Source organism: Pogoniulus pusillus, chromosome 9 (genome assembly GCF_015220805.1).
Source record: "Pogoniulus pusillus isolate bPogPus1 chromosome 9, bPogPus1.pri, whole genome shotgun sequence".
In the NCBI taxonomy this organism is placed as follows: Eukaryota; Metazoa; Chordata; class Aves; order Piciformes; family Lybiidae; genus Pogoniulus; species Pogoniulus pusillus.
Genome location: NC_087272.1, coordinates 34,870,326 through 34,889,482, shown reverse-complemented (window position 1 = coordinate 34,889,482; position 19,157 = coordinate 34,870,326). Strand labels below are relative to the sequence as shown.

Genomic DNA, 19,157 nt, shown 5'->3' with positions numbered 1-19,157 from the left:
CTTCAGTGTCTCTGTTTAGACTAAGACATTTCTCTGTTTATATTAAGGAGAAAAGCTAAATGCTTGAATGATCAGGACAGATGCCCTGGCTGCAGAGTTAAACAAACACGCTCCTTCCCTTCTAATCTGGAGCAAGTCAACACGTAGTCACCAGAGCTGAGAAGCTGTGACAGACTGGTGTTTCAAGAGGAAATCATGCTACAGCTACATGTGCTAGGGAATGAATTCTCCTGAGACTCTTGGAGGTCTCTTCCAGCCTGGTTGATTCTATGATTCTTTCCACAGGAAGCAAAGATGTAGACAGTGGTGGTTGGTGGAGGGTAGAAGCATCCATAGGTTAGTTTCTCCACACACAGGCATGCTACATGCTATAAATGGGTTAGCATGAAGGTGATAGACAAGTGTATCTTGGTCCTCTGAGGGGAAAAAAAGTGGCTTGGATAAGAAAACAAAAGCACAGATCCATGATTCTCTGATGTCTAAAATGTAAACTTCAGAGGAGCACCAACTCATCTATAGAAGGAAGAGGAATGGCCAGAATCACATTTCAAGTAGGAAACACGGTGGTGGTGTTTTCACAAGAGCTGGGACAGTCCTCAAGAAACCACAAACATCAGAGCATGGGCTTTGCATTATCTATACAAAACTGACAGTTTTTTGAAGTAGCCAACCTGAGTATATGTGGTAGCAACGCTACTGGGACATCAGCAGGGCTGCAGGGACACCTGCGTGCCACTAGCGCAGTAGTGGATAGCAACAGCAAACAGAAGGAGACCCAAACTCTATAGGCTGGGGGCACCCATGCCAGCAGACTTTGCATTGCTTACACCAAGGCTGCAATGAGACTTGAGGAAGCTCAAGTTTTGGGTAGAGGCATGGAGAGAAGCAGATTTCTTCAAATCTGACTTAGTCTGGCCTGTTTTCTCTAACATCCCACTTCTTTGCTTTCTCTATCACTGGTGCAGTATCTTATTCCCACTCTCTACATCCACTCAGCTCATAGTATCATAGAATCAACCAGGTTGGAAGAGACCTCCAAGACCATCCAGTCCAACCTAGCACCCAGCCCTGGCCAATCAACTAGACCATGGCACTAAGAGCCTATACCTCCCCTGACACAACTTGAGACTGTATCTCCTTGTTCTCCTCAAGTTTCATACCCCAGTATCTTCCCCCACCAAACTCATAGCTAGCTCCTTATTCCAGGCAGCTCTGCTTTCATTTAAGCTCTCTTCGATTGCCATAATCTCTGAGCAGTTTTTGCAGCCCAGTGCAGCCTCTCTCACCAACAGTAACTGCCTCAGTACCAATCCCCTTCCTCCAGTACACCACTGCCCCAGTACCAATTCACTTTCCTAAGCCTGCATGGACAGCCTGTAAGATTAAGGGTTGAACTCCATGATCTTAAAGATCTCTTCCAACCAAAAGGATTCTCAAGGAGTCACAAAAGTAGCAGTTCCAAGAGCCTTTAAAACCAAAAGTGCCACCAGGATCCCCAGTGAAGGTGCTGGAACCAGAGCTCCCTGAGAAGCTGTTGCCACCAATCCAAGGGCTTGTGGGGAAGAGTCTTGCTCTCAGTGACAAGGGGTTGTTCCCTCAGCCCCAGGAAAGGCTCAAAACAAGGAAATATTAGATAGATTAGATTTTTTGGGAGAACTGAATCAGGGTGGGATAGGCCCCTGCATATGCCAGGGATTTGGAACTAGATGGCTTTTGAGGTTGCTTCTATCCTAAATCATTCTATGATTCTAAGAAGGAACTAGGAAGAAATTCTTTCCAGTGAGGGTGGTGAGACACTGGAACAGGTTGCCCAGGGAGGTCACAAATGTCCCCTCCCTGGAGGCGTTCAAGGCCAGGCTGGATGGTACCTTGAGCAACCTGACCTGGTGGAAGGTGTCCCTGCCCACAGCAGGGGGTTGGAACTGGATGATCTTTAAGGTCCCTTCCAACCCAAACCACTCCATGATTCTATGGTATCACCTCTTTGTGCATGAAGCTGTTTTCCCCACTCACTCCTGATGAGAAGCACAGAGTATCATTGGCCAAGCTGGCTCTCAACTCTGAAAGTGCAGAAGCCTTCCACACTTCATACATGCACACTGAACGTTTCAAAGCCTTGTGACCTGTCTGAACAGGACAGACTTGTTTGGGTACAGCAAAATCAGATCTATGACACAAAAGCCAGTTCAGGCTTCAAAAGTCATGGCCTCCAAGATTCCTGCCCCTTCCCTCTGTTGAAAAGCACGAAAACATACCATTTCCTAACTTTTTTTTGTCAGAAAATGTGTTGCTTTTTCTATTAGATGATTTTGGAGGTCTCTCCCAACTTGGTTGATTCTATGATTCTATTCCCCCCTTTCCCTGTCTTTCCCCTGTCTTTCCTTTGGTCTGAGGGAAAACAACCAGCACAAATCACAGTATCACAGTATCACCAAGGTTGGAAGAGACCTCATAGATCATCAAGTCCAACCTGTTACCACAGAGCTCAAGGCTAGACCATGAATATTCCAATCTGAAGGTTGGTAACCAAGAAGAGACCACTAGGTTGGGCAGCACAGACCACAAAGCTGAGTTTTATAACATCAGAAGGCTGCAGCTACTCCCTGCTTAATTGCATTTAACATCTGCGCGTTCAGATGATGATTGTTAGTCCAAGCCTCTTTGTCTCCTGGATTGACTCTGGGGAGTGCAACGTGTCCTACCTACCTTAAAGCTCTTCAGAACTTCCTGGGTGTTTTTGGGTTGTGAGTAAGGCTTGGGTGTCAGCATAGGCACAGCCTTGGGGAGGCTTTTGGTGGGAGACGTGCGGCCGGTGGAGCTGCTGGGCTCCAGTTCAGCGGTGGGAATGATGGTGGCTTCAATGGTGGCAGTGAACTTTGGAGCAGGCAGTGACTGTTGCCTTAAATATCTCAGAGGATTTGGGTCTTTCAGTGGGGAATTTGGCTCCACTGAATGGCTTCTCTCCAGAATTTTTGGCATCTGCAAACGCTCGAGGACAGCTTCGCTGATAGTGAACCTTTCGATGTACTGCTGGAGGATGCTCTCAGCCTCCTCCTGTGACTTTGCATTCTTGTATGCCTCATGGAGCTCTCTCTCTCTTCTCTCTCTGCAAGGGAGACAACACAAGAGAGAGACCATTGTGTTAAAATTAGCACTGGAAATCATTCCTGTTTCTTCTGTGTCAATGAGACTCGTAGAACATTTTGCATTGGAAGGGACCTTAAAGATCATCCAGTTCCAACCCACCTGCCATGGGCAGGGACACCTTCCACCAGATCAGGCTGCTCAAGGCCCCATCCAACCTGGCCTTGAACACCTCCAGGGAGGGGGCATCCATGACCTCCCTAGGCAACCTGTTCCAGTGTCTCACCACCCTCACTGGAAAGAATTTCTTTCTGGTATCTAGTCTAAATCTGCCCTCCTTAAGCTTCAAGCCATTTCTCCTCATCCTATCATGACAAGCCCTTATAAAAAGTCCCTCCCCAGTTTTTTTGTAAGCCTCTTTCAGGAACTGAAAAACAGGTTCATCAATGACATTGATGAGGGCACAGATAGACAGACAGAGTCTGCTCAGCAAGTTTGCTGATGTCACCAAGCTGGGAGGCTTGGCTGATACAGCTGAAGGCTGTGTGGCCATCCAGAGAGACCTGGGCAGACTGAGAGCTGGGCACAGAGGAACCAGATGGAGTTCAACAAGGACAAGTGCAGAGTCCTGCATCTGGGGAGGAATAATAAACTGCACCAGTACAGACTGGGAGGTGATCTGCTGGAAAGCAGTCCTGTGGAGAGGGACATGGGGGTCCTGGTGGATAACAAGTTACCCAAGGCACTGCAATGTGCCCTTGTGGCCAAGAAGGCCAATGGAATTCTGGGGTGTACTAGGAAGAGAGTATCCAGAAGATCAAGGGAGGTTCTCCTCCCCCTCTACTCTGCCCTGGTGAGACCTCATCTTGAATACTGTGTTCAGTTTTGGGCTCCCCAGTTTAAAAGGGAGAGAGATCTGCTGGAGAGGGTCCAGCAGGCAGCTACAAAGATGATTAGGGGACTGGAGGGCATGGCTTATGAGGAGAGGCTGAGGGACCTGGGGCTGTTTAGTCTGGAGAAAAGAAGACTTAAGAGGAGATTTGAAAAAGGTTTCTAAGTATCTGAAGGCTGCCAGGAGTGGGGGCACAGGCTCTGCTCACTGCTCCCTGGGCTAGGACAAGAAGCAATGGGTGTAAGTTGCAGCAAAAGAGGTTCCACCTCAACACAAGTGGGAACTTCTTTACTGTAAGGGTCACAGAGCACTGGAACAGACTCCCCAGAGAGGTTGTGAGGTCTCCTTCTCTGGAGACTTTCAAGGCCTGTCTGGATGTGTTCCTCTGTGATCTGTGTTAGATAGGATTGTCCTGCTCTGGCAGGGGGGTTGGACTCGATGATCTCCTTGGGTCCCTTCCAACCCCTAACATCCTGTGAGCCTGTGACTGGAAGGCTGCTATAAGAAGCCTTCTGTTCTCCAGGCTGAATGATCCCAACTTTTGCAGCCTGCCCCATCCATAGGGGATCCCTCCCTCCCAGGAAGGGCTGCCCACAGCTGCCTCTCCCCACTGGAGCACCCAGCACCCTCGGACATGCCAGTGCAGCTCAGCAGGACAACATACTTCTCCTCCACGATCTCTCGGTAGGTTTTGATGCTTTTTCTGCGCTCGTTGGTGCCATCCCCAGCCAAGAGCCTTTCCATTTTCTTTCTCTCAGCTTCTTTTTTAATTAAATCCTGTGAGGCACTCCTTCGACGACTCTTCCAGCGAGCCAGGTCCTGCAAGAGAAGGCAGACACCTGAATGAACAACTGCAAATAGACAAAACCTGGCCACAGAAACCAATTGACCCAGCCAGACCTTTGCAACGCTTGTTCCTGGCTGTGGATCAGGCTCCCATCACCTGCAGTCAGCAGTGATTTGTGAAGAGAAAGGAGATTATGCCAGAAAATGAAGATGTTGCCTGACAGTTTTCTTCTAACAGCATGATCCCAGCGGGATTTCATAGCTCTGCTCCTGTATATGGGCTGTTTAGTCTGGAGGTGAGAAGACTGAGGGGAGATCTTAGCACAGAATCACAGGTTGGAAGTGATCTCCAGAGATCACTGAGTCCAACCTCCCTGCCAAGGCAGGATCCCCTAGGGTAGTGTACAAATGCATACAAATATCTGAGGGGTGGGTGTCAAGTGGTTGAGGACAATCTCTTTTTGGTGGTCAGCAGCAATAATACAAGGAGCTGCAAACTAGAACACAGATTTCAGCTCAATATGAGGAGAAACTCCTTTACAGTGAGGGTGACAGAGTCTTGGAACAGGCTGCCCAGAGAGGTTGTGGAGTCTCCTTCTCTGGAGACTTTCCAAACCCACCTGGAAGCATTCCTGTGTGAACTACCCTAGGGGATCCTGCCTTGGCAGGGGAATTGGACTGAATGATCTCTGGAGGTCCCATCCAACCTCTAGGGTTCTACAATTTACCTTCTGGCTTTGTAGTGGTGCAGACACACACTAGGTAACAACAGCTGGAAATCTGGTCTAAATGAGTCAGTGCACTCATTTTCATCTGGGCCAGCATTAGGCACAAAGTTCATTGCCCCAGGAAGATGAAGCAGAAAAAAAAATATGTTCAGTGATGAATTTTAATAATCAGATGTTTGGAAGGCAGGAGTTGAAGGAAGGGAGAATGTTTCACCACAAACTACAATTGCACAGATGGTCTGCCATGGACAGCTGATAGTCCCAATCCTTTGCCCATGCTATTGGCCAACTACATGCAAGCATGGCTGACCCAGGCTTCCTTTTTTGACAGAAAAATGCAGTGCAGCACCCAAACTTAAATTATTTCTTATGGGCACCCTCAAACATTCTGGACTCAGATCTAAGCAACACAGGTTAGGGATTAAAGAGGCTCACACATGGTTAGAGATACGGCAGAGCAAGAAGCCTACGGTTTATATTCATCCATGCAGATATGTCCTTCAAGAAGCAGTGCTCTTACTCTTATTGGAATCTGCCTGCCCCAAGTTGTCATAGAATCAACCAGGTTGGAAGAGACCTCCAAGATCATCCAGTCCAACCTAGAACCCAGCCCTACCCAAACAACTAGACCTAAGTGCCTTATCCAGTTTTTTCTTGAACACCTCCAAGGATGGTAACTCCACCACCTTCCTGGGCAGCCAACAGCTCATCTTGTCCAGAAGATGAACTAATCCTGGTTCTTTATCCTCCTGGAAAAAACAGTCTGACACAAAACCAGAGTCACAGCACATTCCTGTGCACAGGTACCTATGTCTGGCATCCTGCTTGGCTTATGAACTCACAAGTCCTGAGAGGGTGCAGAGCCTGAGAATCATAGAATCAACCAGGTTGGAAGAGAGCTCCAAGATCAACCAGTCCAACCTATCCCCCAGCCCTATCCAGTCAACTAGACCATGGCACTAAGTGCCTCATCCAGTCTTTTCTTGAAGACCTCCAGGGATGGTGCCTCCAAGCCAAGATCTTTTTTCACCATAGAAGTACTACAGGAAAGAAGTTGTCTAAGCTGCAAAGTTCCTTTGCAGCCAACTAGTAAAGGAACAAAATCTTGGACATAAAAAAATAACCTCTGCAAGGAAAACAACTTCACAGGGCACTGCAGGAGCACATTTGTCATTGACAGCATCAGGAGATGGGTGTGGAGATTTTATTTCACGCACTCTAACAAATGCTGGGTTTAATAAACCCCAGAGGTTCTCCACACATACTCAATTCAAAGGCTATTTCATTAACTCCAAATATTTGAACTGCATTTTTTATTGGTAAACAGCAGAAGGTACTTGCAAGCATAACTTCTTTTATTAAAACCAGGAACAAAACTTGTCACTTTGAATTTGGCTTAAACCCACAAATTATGGACATTACACTCAAGGGAAATGCTCATTAAAGTATTTCTCTACATGACCTACATATATCAGTCTATAATCCCCTTCTTGAAGTCTTTCATTTGCCTCAGTTACTAATTATTGCCATTGAACTACCAAAGCATTTATTTATTCAGCTACTCCCACTCTTGCCTATTGTTTGGAAATTAGTTTTTCATTAGCAAATTTCATAACAGAAGCTTTCCTCCTTCTCTGTTTGTAATTAAAAACCAGACTTGTTTACCTTTTCCAGCTCTAATACTTTAGAATAACAATAATTTAAGGAAAAAAAGGCCATGAAACTGTTAATTGTTGGCAAATTTACATCATGGACACATAAAAAGGATCAGACCATGAATGTGGTGTTGTGTCCATACAACCCTCCTAATGCCAAGGACATGCCAGTAAGGGCATTTTTAGTACCTCTTCAGAATTTTCAGTTCAGTGTAGGAGATGCTGAGAGCCTGAAAAAATTAACACACCCCAGCTCAGAGGGATTGCCCACCCAGCAGCAAAGAGAATCATAGAATCAACCAGGTTGGAAGAGACCTCCAAGATCATCCAGGCCAACCTAGCACCCAGCCCTATCCAAACTAGACCATGGCACTAAGTGCCTCAGCCAGGCTTTTCTTCAACACCTCCAGGGATGGTGACTCCACCACCTCCCTGGGCAGCCCATTCAAATGCCAATCACTCTCTCTGCCAGGAACTTCCTCCTAACATCCAGCCTAGACCTCCTTGGCATAACTTGAGATTGTGTCCCCTTGTTCTGTTGTTGGTTGCCGGGGAGAGGAGACCAATCCCCACCTGGCTACAGCCTCCCTTCAGGTAGTTGTAGACAGCAATGAGATCCCCCTTGAGCCTCCTCTTCTCCAGGCTAAACAACCCCAGCTCCCTCAGCCTCTCCTCACAGGGCTGTGCTCCAGGCCCCTCACCAGCTTTGTCACCCTTCTCTGGACACCTTCCAGCACCTCAACATCTCTCTTGAATTGAGGAGCCCAGAACTGGACACAGCACTCAAGGTGTGGCCTGAGCAGTGCTGAGTACAGGGGCAGAATAACCTCCCTTGTCCTGCTGGCCACACTGTTCTTGATCCAGGCCAGGATGCCTTTGGCTCTCCTGGGCACACTGCTGGCTCATCTTCAGCTACTATCAGTACCCCCAGGTCCCTTTCTTCCTGGCTGCTTTCCAGCCACTCTGTCCCCAGCCTGTAGTTCTCAAATCTCTCCCATGCCTTTGGACTCATTCATATCTCTGCTGGCAATTTATGGTTTCCCCCCCACACAGACTTCTCACTTAAATTCTTTACTGTTCTACTAAAAAAAAACCTGTTTCTTACTGTTCTTCTCTGGATGTTTCACAGAATCACAACAGGGACACACCCAGGCAGGTTATGAAAGTCTCCAGAGAAGGAAACTCCCCAGCCTCTCTGGGCAGCCTGTTCCAGGGCTCTGTTACCCTCACTGTAAAGAAGTTTCTCCTCATGTTGAGCTGGAACTGTCTATATTCCAGTTTGTAGCTGTTGCTCCTTGTCTTATTGCTGCTGATCACTGAAAAGAGCTTGGCCCCAGCCACTTGACACCCACCCCTCAGTTATTTATAGATGTTGATGAGATCTCCTCTCAGCCTTCTCTTCTCCAGACTAAACAGCCCCAGAGCTTTCAGTTTCTCTCCATAGTAGAGATGCTCAAGTCTCCAAATCATCCTTGTGGCTCTCTGCTGGAGTCTTTCCAGCAGGTCTCTCGCTCTCCTGCATTGGGGTGCCCAGAACTGGACACAGTACTCCACATATGGTCTCACTAAGGCAGAGTAGAGAAGAATCTCCCTAGACCTTGAATTTTCCACCAAAACCCAACCTGAGATGTTTCATTGTAGCTCTCCTTTAGCAGGAAATTACTGTCCTAGCTGCTTGAAGAGAACTGAGGGGTTTGTTGGATTGTTGTTGTTGTTTTGCTTGTTTGCTTTAAATCAAACAAATATGCCCCAAAATTCCTCATTTAAAACCAGTCTTCAAGAATGAACAGGGGCTGATCATAAAACTCTCAATACTAACTTGCACCTGCAAATGAAGCTCTTCTGGTCCTGCTGGTGAGCTGAAGAGAGTGCCCAATGCCAGGATAACTTAAAAACAAACATTGAGGAAAGAGGGTTTGGAAAGGACTTGGAATCCAAGCAGGGTGTAGCTATTTGAAGGGTAATTTAATTGCTTCCACAAGATGGAAAACATTTTCATTTTCTGTATCTATGTAAATTTATTAAAGCCAAGTCCAACCTACTTATTTACTGTCCTACTTAGCCTTATTATTTTGTCACTTTGGGCAATTACTAATTATAAAAGCTAGAGAAATCAGCAATTAGAAGCTGTTCTGCTTACATTTTTCCCCTAATGATAGTTTAATTGCTTTATTTTTAAAGCAAAACAGAAAGGGCACAGGCAGAGGCATCAGAAGACCTTGTATTCTGTAATTTACATCAAGTGATGAACTTCTGTGCTTTTAGCAACAATTCAAGGGGAAAAAAAGAAATAAAGGGGAAAAGAAAGCTCCTAGTCATAGAATCATAGAATCAACCAGGTTGGAAGAGACCTCCAAGATCATCCAGGCCAACCTAGCACCCAACCCTAGCCAGTCAACCAGACCATGGCACTAAGTGCCTCATCCAGGCTTTTCCTGAACACCTCTAGGGATGGTGACTCCACCACCTCCCTGGGCAGCCCATTCCAATGCCAATCACTCTCTCTGGGAAGAACTTCTTCCTAACATCCAGCCTATACTTCCCCTGGCACAACTTGAGACTGTGTCCCCCTGTTCTATTGCTGGTTGCCTGGGAGAAGAGGCCACCCCCCACCTGGCTACAGCCTCCATGTAGTTGTAGACAGCAATGAGGTCCCCCCTGAGCCTCCTCTTCTGCAGGCTGCACACCCCCAGCTCCCTCAGCCTCTCCTCATAGGGTTTGTGTTCCAGGCACCTTTCACCAGCCTTGTTGCCCTTCTCTGGACCTCAAGAGAAGAGCTGCAGATTTAGCAGGCTGCACTTTTTTGCCCAGCCTCATGGCCTCCCTGCCAGCCCTGCAGACAACGTTGCACACTCACGTCTTGCCATCTGGTCTCGTCCTCTTTCAGCTGGTTGTGCACGCTCTGCAGTTTCTCGTGCCGAGCTTTGCTGTGGGGCTGAGTCACAGCTTCTTCTTCACACCTCATGTCAAACATGCTCATGCTCCTAAACAAGGTGGGGGGAAAGAGTAAGTGCAGCGTTACTTAGAGGCTTATATACCTTCAGCTCGTTAGAGCTAAAGCCACATGAGGGTGCTGCAGCAGAGCCAGACACCTGCACCGTTAGGAAGCTCCCCAAAGCAGCAGTCCCCTAGAAAGGCCAGTTAGCATCCCCAAGGCTCCCACATTCAGGCATTATACTCCTCAACTTTCTCTTGTTTTTATCAGCTGACTCCAACTTTGCCTCTTACTGAGAAGCATTACTGACATGATACATCCACCAACAGCTCTTATCAAAGATGTTGTCTTTAGAGCAGAGTTCAGAACATTTTGCTTTCCAAAGATTTGTTTCCCATCATCTTTTCAAGACCCCTCCAATGAACGCTGCAGACAGAAGATGCCATTTCAGTGCAAAACAAGAGAGGCTTGAGAAGTATATTAAGGGCAGCATGGTTGGCTAAATGCTTTGTATTACAAACCCAAGGAGGAATACAAACTCCAGAACATTACACATAGCACAAACAGCATGACCCTTTCCTCCTCTCCCCTCCCTACCTCGAAGAAACTCAATGCTATCAGCACCACCTTATTAATACAGCTAACTTAAGAAGGAAAAGTTGACATTCAGGACAAAACAGTTTCTTCTTACATGTTCTATTTCTGTCTCTGACCTTTGAAGAGTTAAAAGGGGGGAAAAAAAAGGTCAGGGTTTGATATTATGCATCCATTCATATTACATCAAGATCTTCACATGAAGATAACGTACTGACTACTACCTATTCTTAGTAAAGCATGACCTCAGTTGTGCCATTAGAAGCAAAAAAAAACCCAAACAAAAGAAAAAAAGCCTCAAATAGCAAAGCCATGCAGTTCCAGAGGAAGGGATTTCACAGCAGTCTTCCAATGATCAGCTGTAGCTTTAGGTGAGCCAATCAGCCAGCTAGCAGGAGAAGCACCCAATGGAGACAAAATTGGAGGCAATCTTGTCCACAGGGGTGGAAGTGAATAGACATGGAGAGCTGTGCATAGATACACTTAGCCATCATTTATACTCAGCAAAGACGGGAGGGAACCACTCTCAAGGGAAAACTGAAAGGTCTGGGGAGTGGATGAAGAAAGAAAGATATGCACAGATCTCACTCATCCTGTTAGTTGGTATTTACTCAGACATGAAGGCCAGAATACACACCCTACTGCCTTTAAGCAAGAGTAATGAGGTTAGCAGATTGCTGTGCTGAGGTGTACACAGCTTTGAGGGTCTCTGTAAAAGCTGCACTGCCCAGAGTTGGATTGAAGCACTTCCAAATAACAGAACTTGAAGATATGGCAAGCTTAGTTCTCTTTAACACTAAAGACTTCTCACCTACTAAGGAACATTAAAGTATGCCATATTATGCAGATTAGTAAGTTGGGAGAAGCATAACTTCTAATAAAGACTGAGATCTTTTGAAACTCACACTAAGAAAAGTCTTTAGGTGTTAAGTATTTGTCACTTTGTGCTCAATGGGTCATAATCCTGTAGCTGTAGAATCATAGAATCAACCAGGTTGGAAGAGACTTCCAAGACCATCCAGGCCATCCTATCACCCAGCCCTATCCAGTCAACTAGACCATGGCACTAAGTGCCTCATCCAGGCTTTTCCTGAATACCTCCAGGGACGGTGCCTCCACCACCTCCCTGGGCAGCCCATTCCAATGCCAATCACTCTCTCTGGGAAGAACTTCCTCCTAACATCCAGCCTAGACCTACCCTGGCACAACTTGAGACTGTGTCCCCTTGTTCTATTGCTGGTTGCCTGGGAGAAGAGGCCACCCTCCACCTGGCTACAATGCCCCTTCAGGTAGTTGTAGACAGTAATAAGATCACGCCTGAGCCTCCTCTTCTCCAAGCTAAATTATAGACTGGATGAGGCACTTGGTGCCATGGTCTAGTTGACTGGATAGGGCTGGGTGCTAGGTTGGATTGGATAATCTTGGAGGTCTCTTCCAACCTGGTTGATTCTATGATTCATAGAATTATTAATGCTGGAAAAGACCTCTAAGGTCATCAAATCCACCTGTTAACCCAACACCACCATGGTCACTAAACCATGTCCAGAAGTGCCATAGCTACACGTTTTATTAATGCCTCTAGGAATGGTGACTCCATCACTGTCCTGGACACTTCCCTTCTTGCACCCATATCTTGTGTTGGAGACCTTTTCATTCACACACAGTAGAAAAAAAAACAAAAGACTTGAAATGGTGGTAACTGATTTTAGTAAGTTGCATTGGTAGTCACTCTCTGCCATCTGGGGTGGGAAAATAAAGGTATTTTCTACCAAGAGTCCCCTGATGTCTTGATGAAAGGTTTGTGATTATGCTCTGTGTTCACTCAGAGGGCACACAGAGACAGCAAACCCAAAGGCTTTACAGCTACTGACAACACAATAAAAAAGGGACTGCAGAAAAGGCTTCAGCCTAAGTCAGGAATCAAACTATCCACTGCAAGCCTCACATACACCTTCTGCTTTAAATGTCACCTCCTGCTGCTGAGCCTTCACTGCTGTGCATAAACAACCAGGTAGGTTCAGACATCAACTGTGCAGCAACATTACTGTGCAAATGTATCTTCCAAGAGAGCAATCTGAAGGAGTCACATCTCAAAGCACTGTGCTCTGCTCTGACCAGCCTGCAGTAACCCCAGTGGAGAGCCACCTCCTTTCCTGAATACATTGACAAGGCCAACTGAAAGACCTATATCAATCTTTCTTGCCAGTTCATCCTTAAGAAGAGAAACAGAGGCCAAAACTCTCAGCTTCTAAAAGACACTCACTGTGAGTCTCACATCATTTCATCTTACTGCTTTGTTACATAAAGTACAGATCCCAAAGACTGGATGAGGCACTTAGTGCCATGGGCTGGTTGATTGGCTAGGGCTGGGTGCTAGGTTGGACTGGATGATCTTGGAGGTCTCTTCCAACCTGCTTGATTCTATGATTCTATTCTATGATTATCTGGTTGATTCTGTGATTGCTAACACCTGCAGGAGCACAACTGTGTTTCCTCCTACCATCACACGCTGGGCCAGCAGGCACACAGCACACAAGCAGATGGGGAAGATGTAACTGTACCAAACTCAGGTTTAAGGCATTCTCTGCCATTAGCAAACCTCTGAGGGTTGCATCCAAACTCTGGAACCAAGAGATTTTTGTGCTGACCAGAGTATTTGATCTACCATTCTAACAAAGACCTGGGGAAAAAAGAAACCACTCTGCAGACCAGTGAATTTTGGAGGGCTAGATTCTTTTGATTATGTGATTTTTAAGTTATGGCACTTTATCTTGTAAATTATAGCTGCTCTCATCAGTGATACCATGCAGCAATTTATATATATACACAAATATATGTTTTCTTTTTAAACAGGTCTGAACAAGTGTTAGGCACAAAAATTCCTCAAGGACTTGAGTGTTCAGACTTTAATTCAGAAGTGAGAAATAAGGTTAAAAAACTTCTTTTCATGAGAACACAACAAAAATCCCAATGCAGAACATTTATTACTTGGCTGTGTTACCATTTTAGAAGCACATCAAGACTTAAAAACCCCCAGCAACACATAAGAAGTGATAGGCTGGCTGGTTAAGGAAGCTGAATCTAGTAAAGGAATACTGAAAAATCTCTGCTCACTATTAGCTGCTTGTCAGGCTTAAAGCCTAAGCTTACACTGGCCTGTCATGCTGCTGCCCAGGGAGGTGGTGGAGCTGCTGTCCCTGGAGGTGTTCAAGCAAAGCCTGGCTGAGGCACTTAGTGCCATGGTCTGGTTGATTGGTCAGGGCTGGGTGCTAGGTTGGCCTGGATGATCTTGGAGGTCTCTTCCAACCTGCTTGATTCTATGTTTCACCAGAATTCAGCCCCATCTCTTCAGCAGCAACACACCAAGTATTGCCTCTTCTGGACCTTGAGACAGAGTTGATGACAGTATCCAGCATTCTCTAACCAGCAAAGGGAATGTTTTCAGCCTAATAAAAGAGTTTCCAGTTCTGCTGCTGGAATAAACAATCCAAGTTACAGAGTTTTCAAAGGAGACTGGTAAAAAAAAAAACATTTTGGAAGCATTTTAAGTGTCAGCTCAATTTATTTTTCCTCCTTGAGAGTCAAATTCAATGAAATTCTTCACAAGTACTTTGCCTTCAGAAGGAGATAGAAAATTGTACATTTCTAACAACTTAAAAGACAGTTTAGAGAAACAGTGGCTCTGCAAACTGTTGTACATCTGGAAAAGATGACAGTGAGGCTTCAACATTGAATGTTTTGCCTTTTAAACCAACATCAGAATCGATGTGGAATAAACATTCATCTTTGCTACTCTCACACTACCCAACCAAGCCCACTGCAATGCCTCTTTGAAAGCATCACTAGGTACCCTCTCTCACATTTGCATTTAACACAGACATGCAAATGAAGTCAATCTGGCAGGCTCCTGTAGTAGCAGGAAAGTCCCCATTATTAAATACTTTTGTGTTAGGATGCTCTTTTGATCTCATTTATCTTCATTGGATTGAACAGATTTCTTCTGCTTGTAAACGATCTCATTTACTCTGCGGTCAGAGGGCACAGGCTTTGCTCAGCATAAAAGTACTGCAGATGCTGTAAAGAATGTTCAGTCTATGATTGGAGCCTTTGTCACTAAAGGGTGAAAACTTATCTATAGAATCATAGAATCAACAAGGCTGGAAGAGACCTCCAAGCTCATCCAGGCCAACCTAGCACCCAGCCCTAGCCAGTCAACCAGACCATGGCACTAAGTGCCTCATCCAGGCTTTGCTTCAACACCTCCAGGGATGGTGACTCCACCATCTCCCTGGGCAGCCCATTCCAATGCCAATCACTCTCTCTGCCAACAACTGCCTCCTAACATCCAGCCTATACTTTCCCCAGCACAACTTGAGACTGTGTCCCCTTGTTCTGTTGCTGTTTGCCTGGGAGAAGAGGCCAACCCCCACCTGGCTACAGCCTCCCTTCAGGTAGTCATAGACAGCAATGAGGTCTGCCCTGAGCCTCCTCTTCTGCAGGCTGCACACCCCCAGCTCCCTCAGCCTCTCCTCACAGGGCTGTGCTCCAGGCCCCTCACCAGCTTTGTTGCCCTTCTCTGGACACCTTCCAGCACCTCAACATCTCTCTTGAATTGGGGGGCCCAGAACTGGACACAGCACTCAAGGTGTGGCCTGACCAGTGCTGAGTACAGGGGCAGAATAACCTCCCTTGTCCTGCTGGCCACACTGTTCCTGATCCAGGCCAGAATGCCATTGGCTCTCTTGCCCATCTGGGCACACTGCTGCCTCATCTTCAGCTACCATCTACCAGCACCCCCAGGTCCCTTTCCTTCTGGCTGCTCTCAGCCACTCTGTCCCCACCCTGTAGCTGTGAGTCTCTGCATGTATTTATTAAAACCCCATCCATGCTGTTTCTGCTTTGTGTTTTAATCTGGGAGGCAGAGAAGGCCATGTGCATTTCTCTGAACAAGAGGAGGATACTAAGGACATTATTAGGTGGGTAGTTCCCAACTATTTAGTTGCTTCTAGATGCCTGTGCCTTGTAGGAAGAGGTAATACTTTGTCAGAGGTTTCTGAACCACATTGCACACTATTCTGAACTACTGTTTACAAGCACACACACACACACATCCCCCATTAAAATGCCTGAGTGCAATAAATGTCACAGCCTTACTCCTTCTGTCAAAAGTAAAGCACTGAGGTGAAGAGCTTAAAAAATCTCAAAGTTTAGTACAGCATTTAATGAAACCCAACCTAGAAGGGATCCAAGAGGAAGTGTTTCAAAGACAATAAAGGAGCAGCTGAAAATGTGTTCTCATAGAATCACAGAATCAACCAGGTTGGAAGAGACCTCAAAGATCATCCAGGCCAACTTATCACTCAGCCCTGTCCAATCAACTAGACCATGGCACTAAGTGCCTCATCCAGAAAATGTGTTTTCCTGGTAATTAATCTGTGCATCACAACAGATTTTATTGAACTTGAGGATTTCTTTTTTTCTTCCTGTATAGGTCACACTTCATTTTTTTTCCCTCAACACCCAGCCCAGGTTCAGCCCAATTTTCTTTACCTGTAGCTGCTTAGAGGCAATGGAAAGTCAGAAGAAAAAGAAAAGGGAAATAAAAAGGGAGGGGGAGCAAGGTAAAAACCAAAGGAAAGAATGCTGTAAGCAACAGCTGGAGATTAGTGTTTATGGGCTTTCATCCAACAATTGTTTTCAGCTGCAATGTAAAGCCATATTGCACTCCATTTTTCAGTGATTGCCTGAAAAATTTATCTGCTGGAACACTGCAAAACACTAATGAGGCACTGACTGCATTTTAAATTAGTAAGAAGAGGGGCAAAGCATGCAGTGTAAGTTGTTCAAAACAGAATCTTGTGAACACAAGACAACTTACTCTGCGTCATCAGACACAGCAGTTCTGGGGCCGAATCTACAAGACCAAATATAAGATTAGAGCATTGGTACAAGACATCAAGTAGCAATTGCAACTGGAACCACACAGCCTGGGTAACTGTCACTTGAACAGCCACCCTGTGCAGCTGACCAAAGAAAGAATCACACTGGTCCAGGGTCAGGTACTCAGCAAACCAGACTTACCAAATCATCTGGAGGTCAAACATCACCCAGCCCTCCCAGACCCCATACTAATGACCCCATGAAAGCAATCTGCTGAAATCTACCTAAAACGGGTGTAGAAAGTAGTTGCTGCAAATGGACACCCTCCCAGACCCCATACTAATGACCCCATGACAACAATCTGCTGAAGTCTACCTAAAATGGGTGTAGAAAACAGTTACTGCAAATGGACAACACATTAACATTGACGCTCAGGGGCACACATGCGATGAAGGGAGACAAAGCTTAATAGTTACATTCCACAGCAGTGCTCAGAATCACCATTCCTAAAGCATGGAAGAGACAGATATTAGAGGCAGAAAAGTGAGTCACAGGATGTCCTCTGTTGCTGGTGGCTTTCTGTTTGGTTGGTTGGTTTTGGAGGGGTGTGACTAACTAAAAGCTGGCAGTGGTAATACACGAGTCAGAGTCAGTCGCTAAGGGTGTCGTTTAGAGCCATGCAAGCAATGTGTTTGTTCTTTAGTCATACATCCCAGATACAGCAAGTACAAAACCCCAGCACTGCAGCATTTTACTGCTACCAAGAGGCAAAACACACATCTCTAGAAAAACAGAGTCCAGTGAACCTCTGCTACTCATAACCCTTCCCTTTGGATGCAATTCAACATACGCACTGCAATCCAGTATTTCCTTTCCATTCGCTTTCATTTCAACATTTCAAAGGGAAGTGCATTACACAACCACTCTGTTGGCTTTCTAGAAGGTGCATTACTTGACACACAGTGGTTTTTAGTCAGGACTGAAAACACAGCAGGCAAGGCACAATCTGAAGTGTGCACACAGGGGTGGACAAGCTGCGTGATTCACACCAGAGAGCTCACGTTTGCAGATGCTCATCCTTGGATGACAATGTTTCTGGTTTGTTTTCCTCAGGAACCTCCTGAAGCTTAGATGTTTGATCAAGGTGGACTTCATTAAGGCTGCCTTCACCCACTTGGGCAGTACAAACAGTCTCATCTTGTCCTGCAGGAGGGAGATTGCATTTTTCCTGCTCTTGCTGCTCTTCTTGTGGAGGTGGCATTACAGGTTTTCCAGAGCTATTAATGCACACTTGTGGACATTTTTCAGGCCTGAGTGAGCCAAAGGCAGCAGTGCAAAGATGTATTTAGCAACATTCAAAAAAAATCACCCCCACTCAATAAAAAAACATCACTGCAAGTCAACAACTCCAACCCCCCAAACACACAGTATCACACAGTATCATCAGGGTTGGAAAAGACCTCACAGATCATCAAGTCCAACCCTTTACCACAGAGCTCAAGGCTAGACCATGGCACCAAGTGCCACATCCAATCCTGCCTTGAACAGCCCCAGGGACGGCGACTCCACCACCTCCCTGGGCAGCCCATTCCAGTGTCCAATGACTCTCTCAGGGAAGAACTTTCTCCTCACCTCAAGCCTAAATCTCCCCTGGCACAGCCTGAGGCTGTGTCCTCTTGTTCTGGAGCTGGCCACCTGAGAGAAGAGAGCAACCTCCTCCTGGCCACAACCACCCCTCAGGTAGTTGTAGACAGCAATAAGGTCACCCCTGAGCCTCCTCTTCTCCAGGCTAACCAATCCCAGCTCCCTCAGCCTCTCCTCGTAGGGCTGTGCTCAAGGCCTCTCCCCAGCCTCGTCGCCCTTCTCTGGACACGCTCAAGCATCTCAACATCCCTTTTAAACTGGGGGGCCCAGAACTGAACACAGTACTCAAGGTGTGGTCTAACCAGTGCAGAGTACAGGGGCAAAATGACCTCCCTGCTCCTGCTGACCACACCATTCCTGATGCAAATAGCCGAGGGGTGTCCAGCTAAGTGAGGCAGGTGCACAAAATATCATTTGAGAGTCAAATGAGTATACTTTATTCCTCTAAGGCAGAAACACAGACTGTCCTGGGCACTGCCTAAGATTAAGGTATTAAGCAGTTATTCTAACTAAGCCATTCAGCTTAAGGTCTTCTCGAGAGCAAACCACTGGTCAGTTCTACAGCAGATGACTCATAGAATTGTCAGGGCTGAAAGGGCCCTCAAGGATCATCTAGTTCCACTCCCCCTGCCATGGGCAGGGACACCTCACTCTAGATAAGGTTGCTTGGAGTCACATCCAGCCTGACCTGGCTTCCACCACCTCCCTGGGCAACTTGTGCCAGTGTCTCACCACCCTCATGCTGAAGAACTTCTTCCTAACATCCAGTCTGAATCTACCCACTTCTAGCTTTGCTCCACTACCCCTAGTCCTGTCACTACCTGACTGCCTAAAAAGTCTCTCACCAGCTTCAGGTACTGGAAGGCCACAGTAAAGTCTCCTTGGAGCCTGCCTCTCTCCCCTGCCTCTCTCAGTTGAGCTGTATGCTAGTTTTCTGCCGTAGTAAGCACAGGCACATG

At 46.4% G+C, this 19,157-nt stretch overlaps 1 protein-coding gene across 1 annotated transcript in view; it reads right to left on the bottom strand.

Moving 5' to 3' along the window:
• The window catches only part of LIMCH1 (LIM and calponin homology domains 1), a 267,283-nt gene that overhangs the window by 54,117 nt on the left and 194,009 nt on the right, over window positions 1-19,157 (bottom strand). The window contains exons 15-19 of the mRNA XM_064149191.1: window positions 17,616-17,864; window positions 16,553-16,588; window positions 10,003-10,129; window positions 4,641-4,795; window positions 2,707-3,106 (exon numbers count right to left, since the gene is read on the bottom strand). Of these exons, the coding sequence (XP_064005261.1) occupies window positions 2,707-3,106; window positions 4,641-4,795; window positions 10,003-10,129; window positions 16,553-16,588; window positions 17,616-17,864 (967 nt within the window). The remainder of the gene's footprint in view (window positions 1-2,706; window positions 3,107-4,640; window positions 4,796-10,002; window positions 10,130-16,552; window positions 16,589-17,615; window positions 17,865-19,157) is intronic.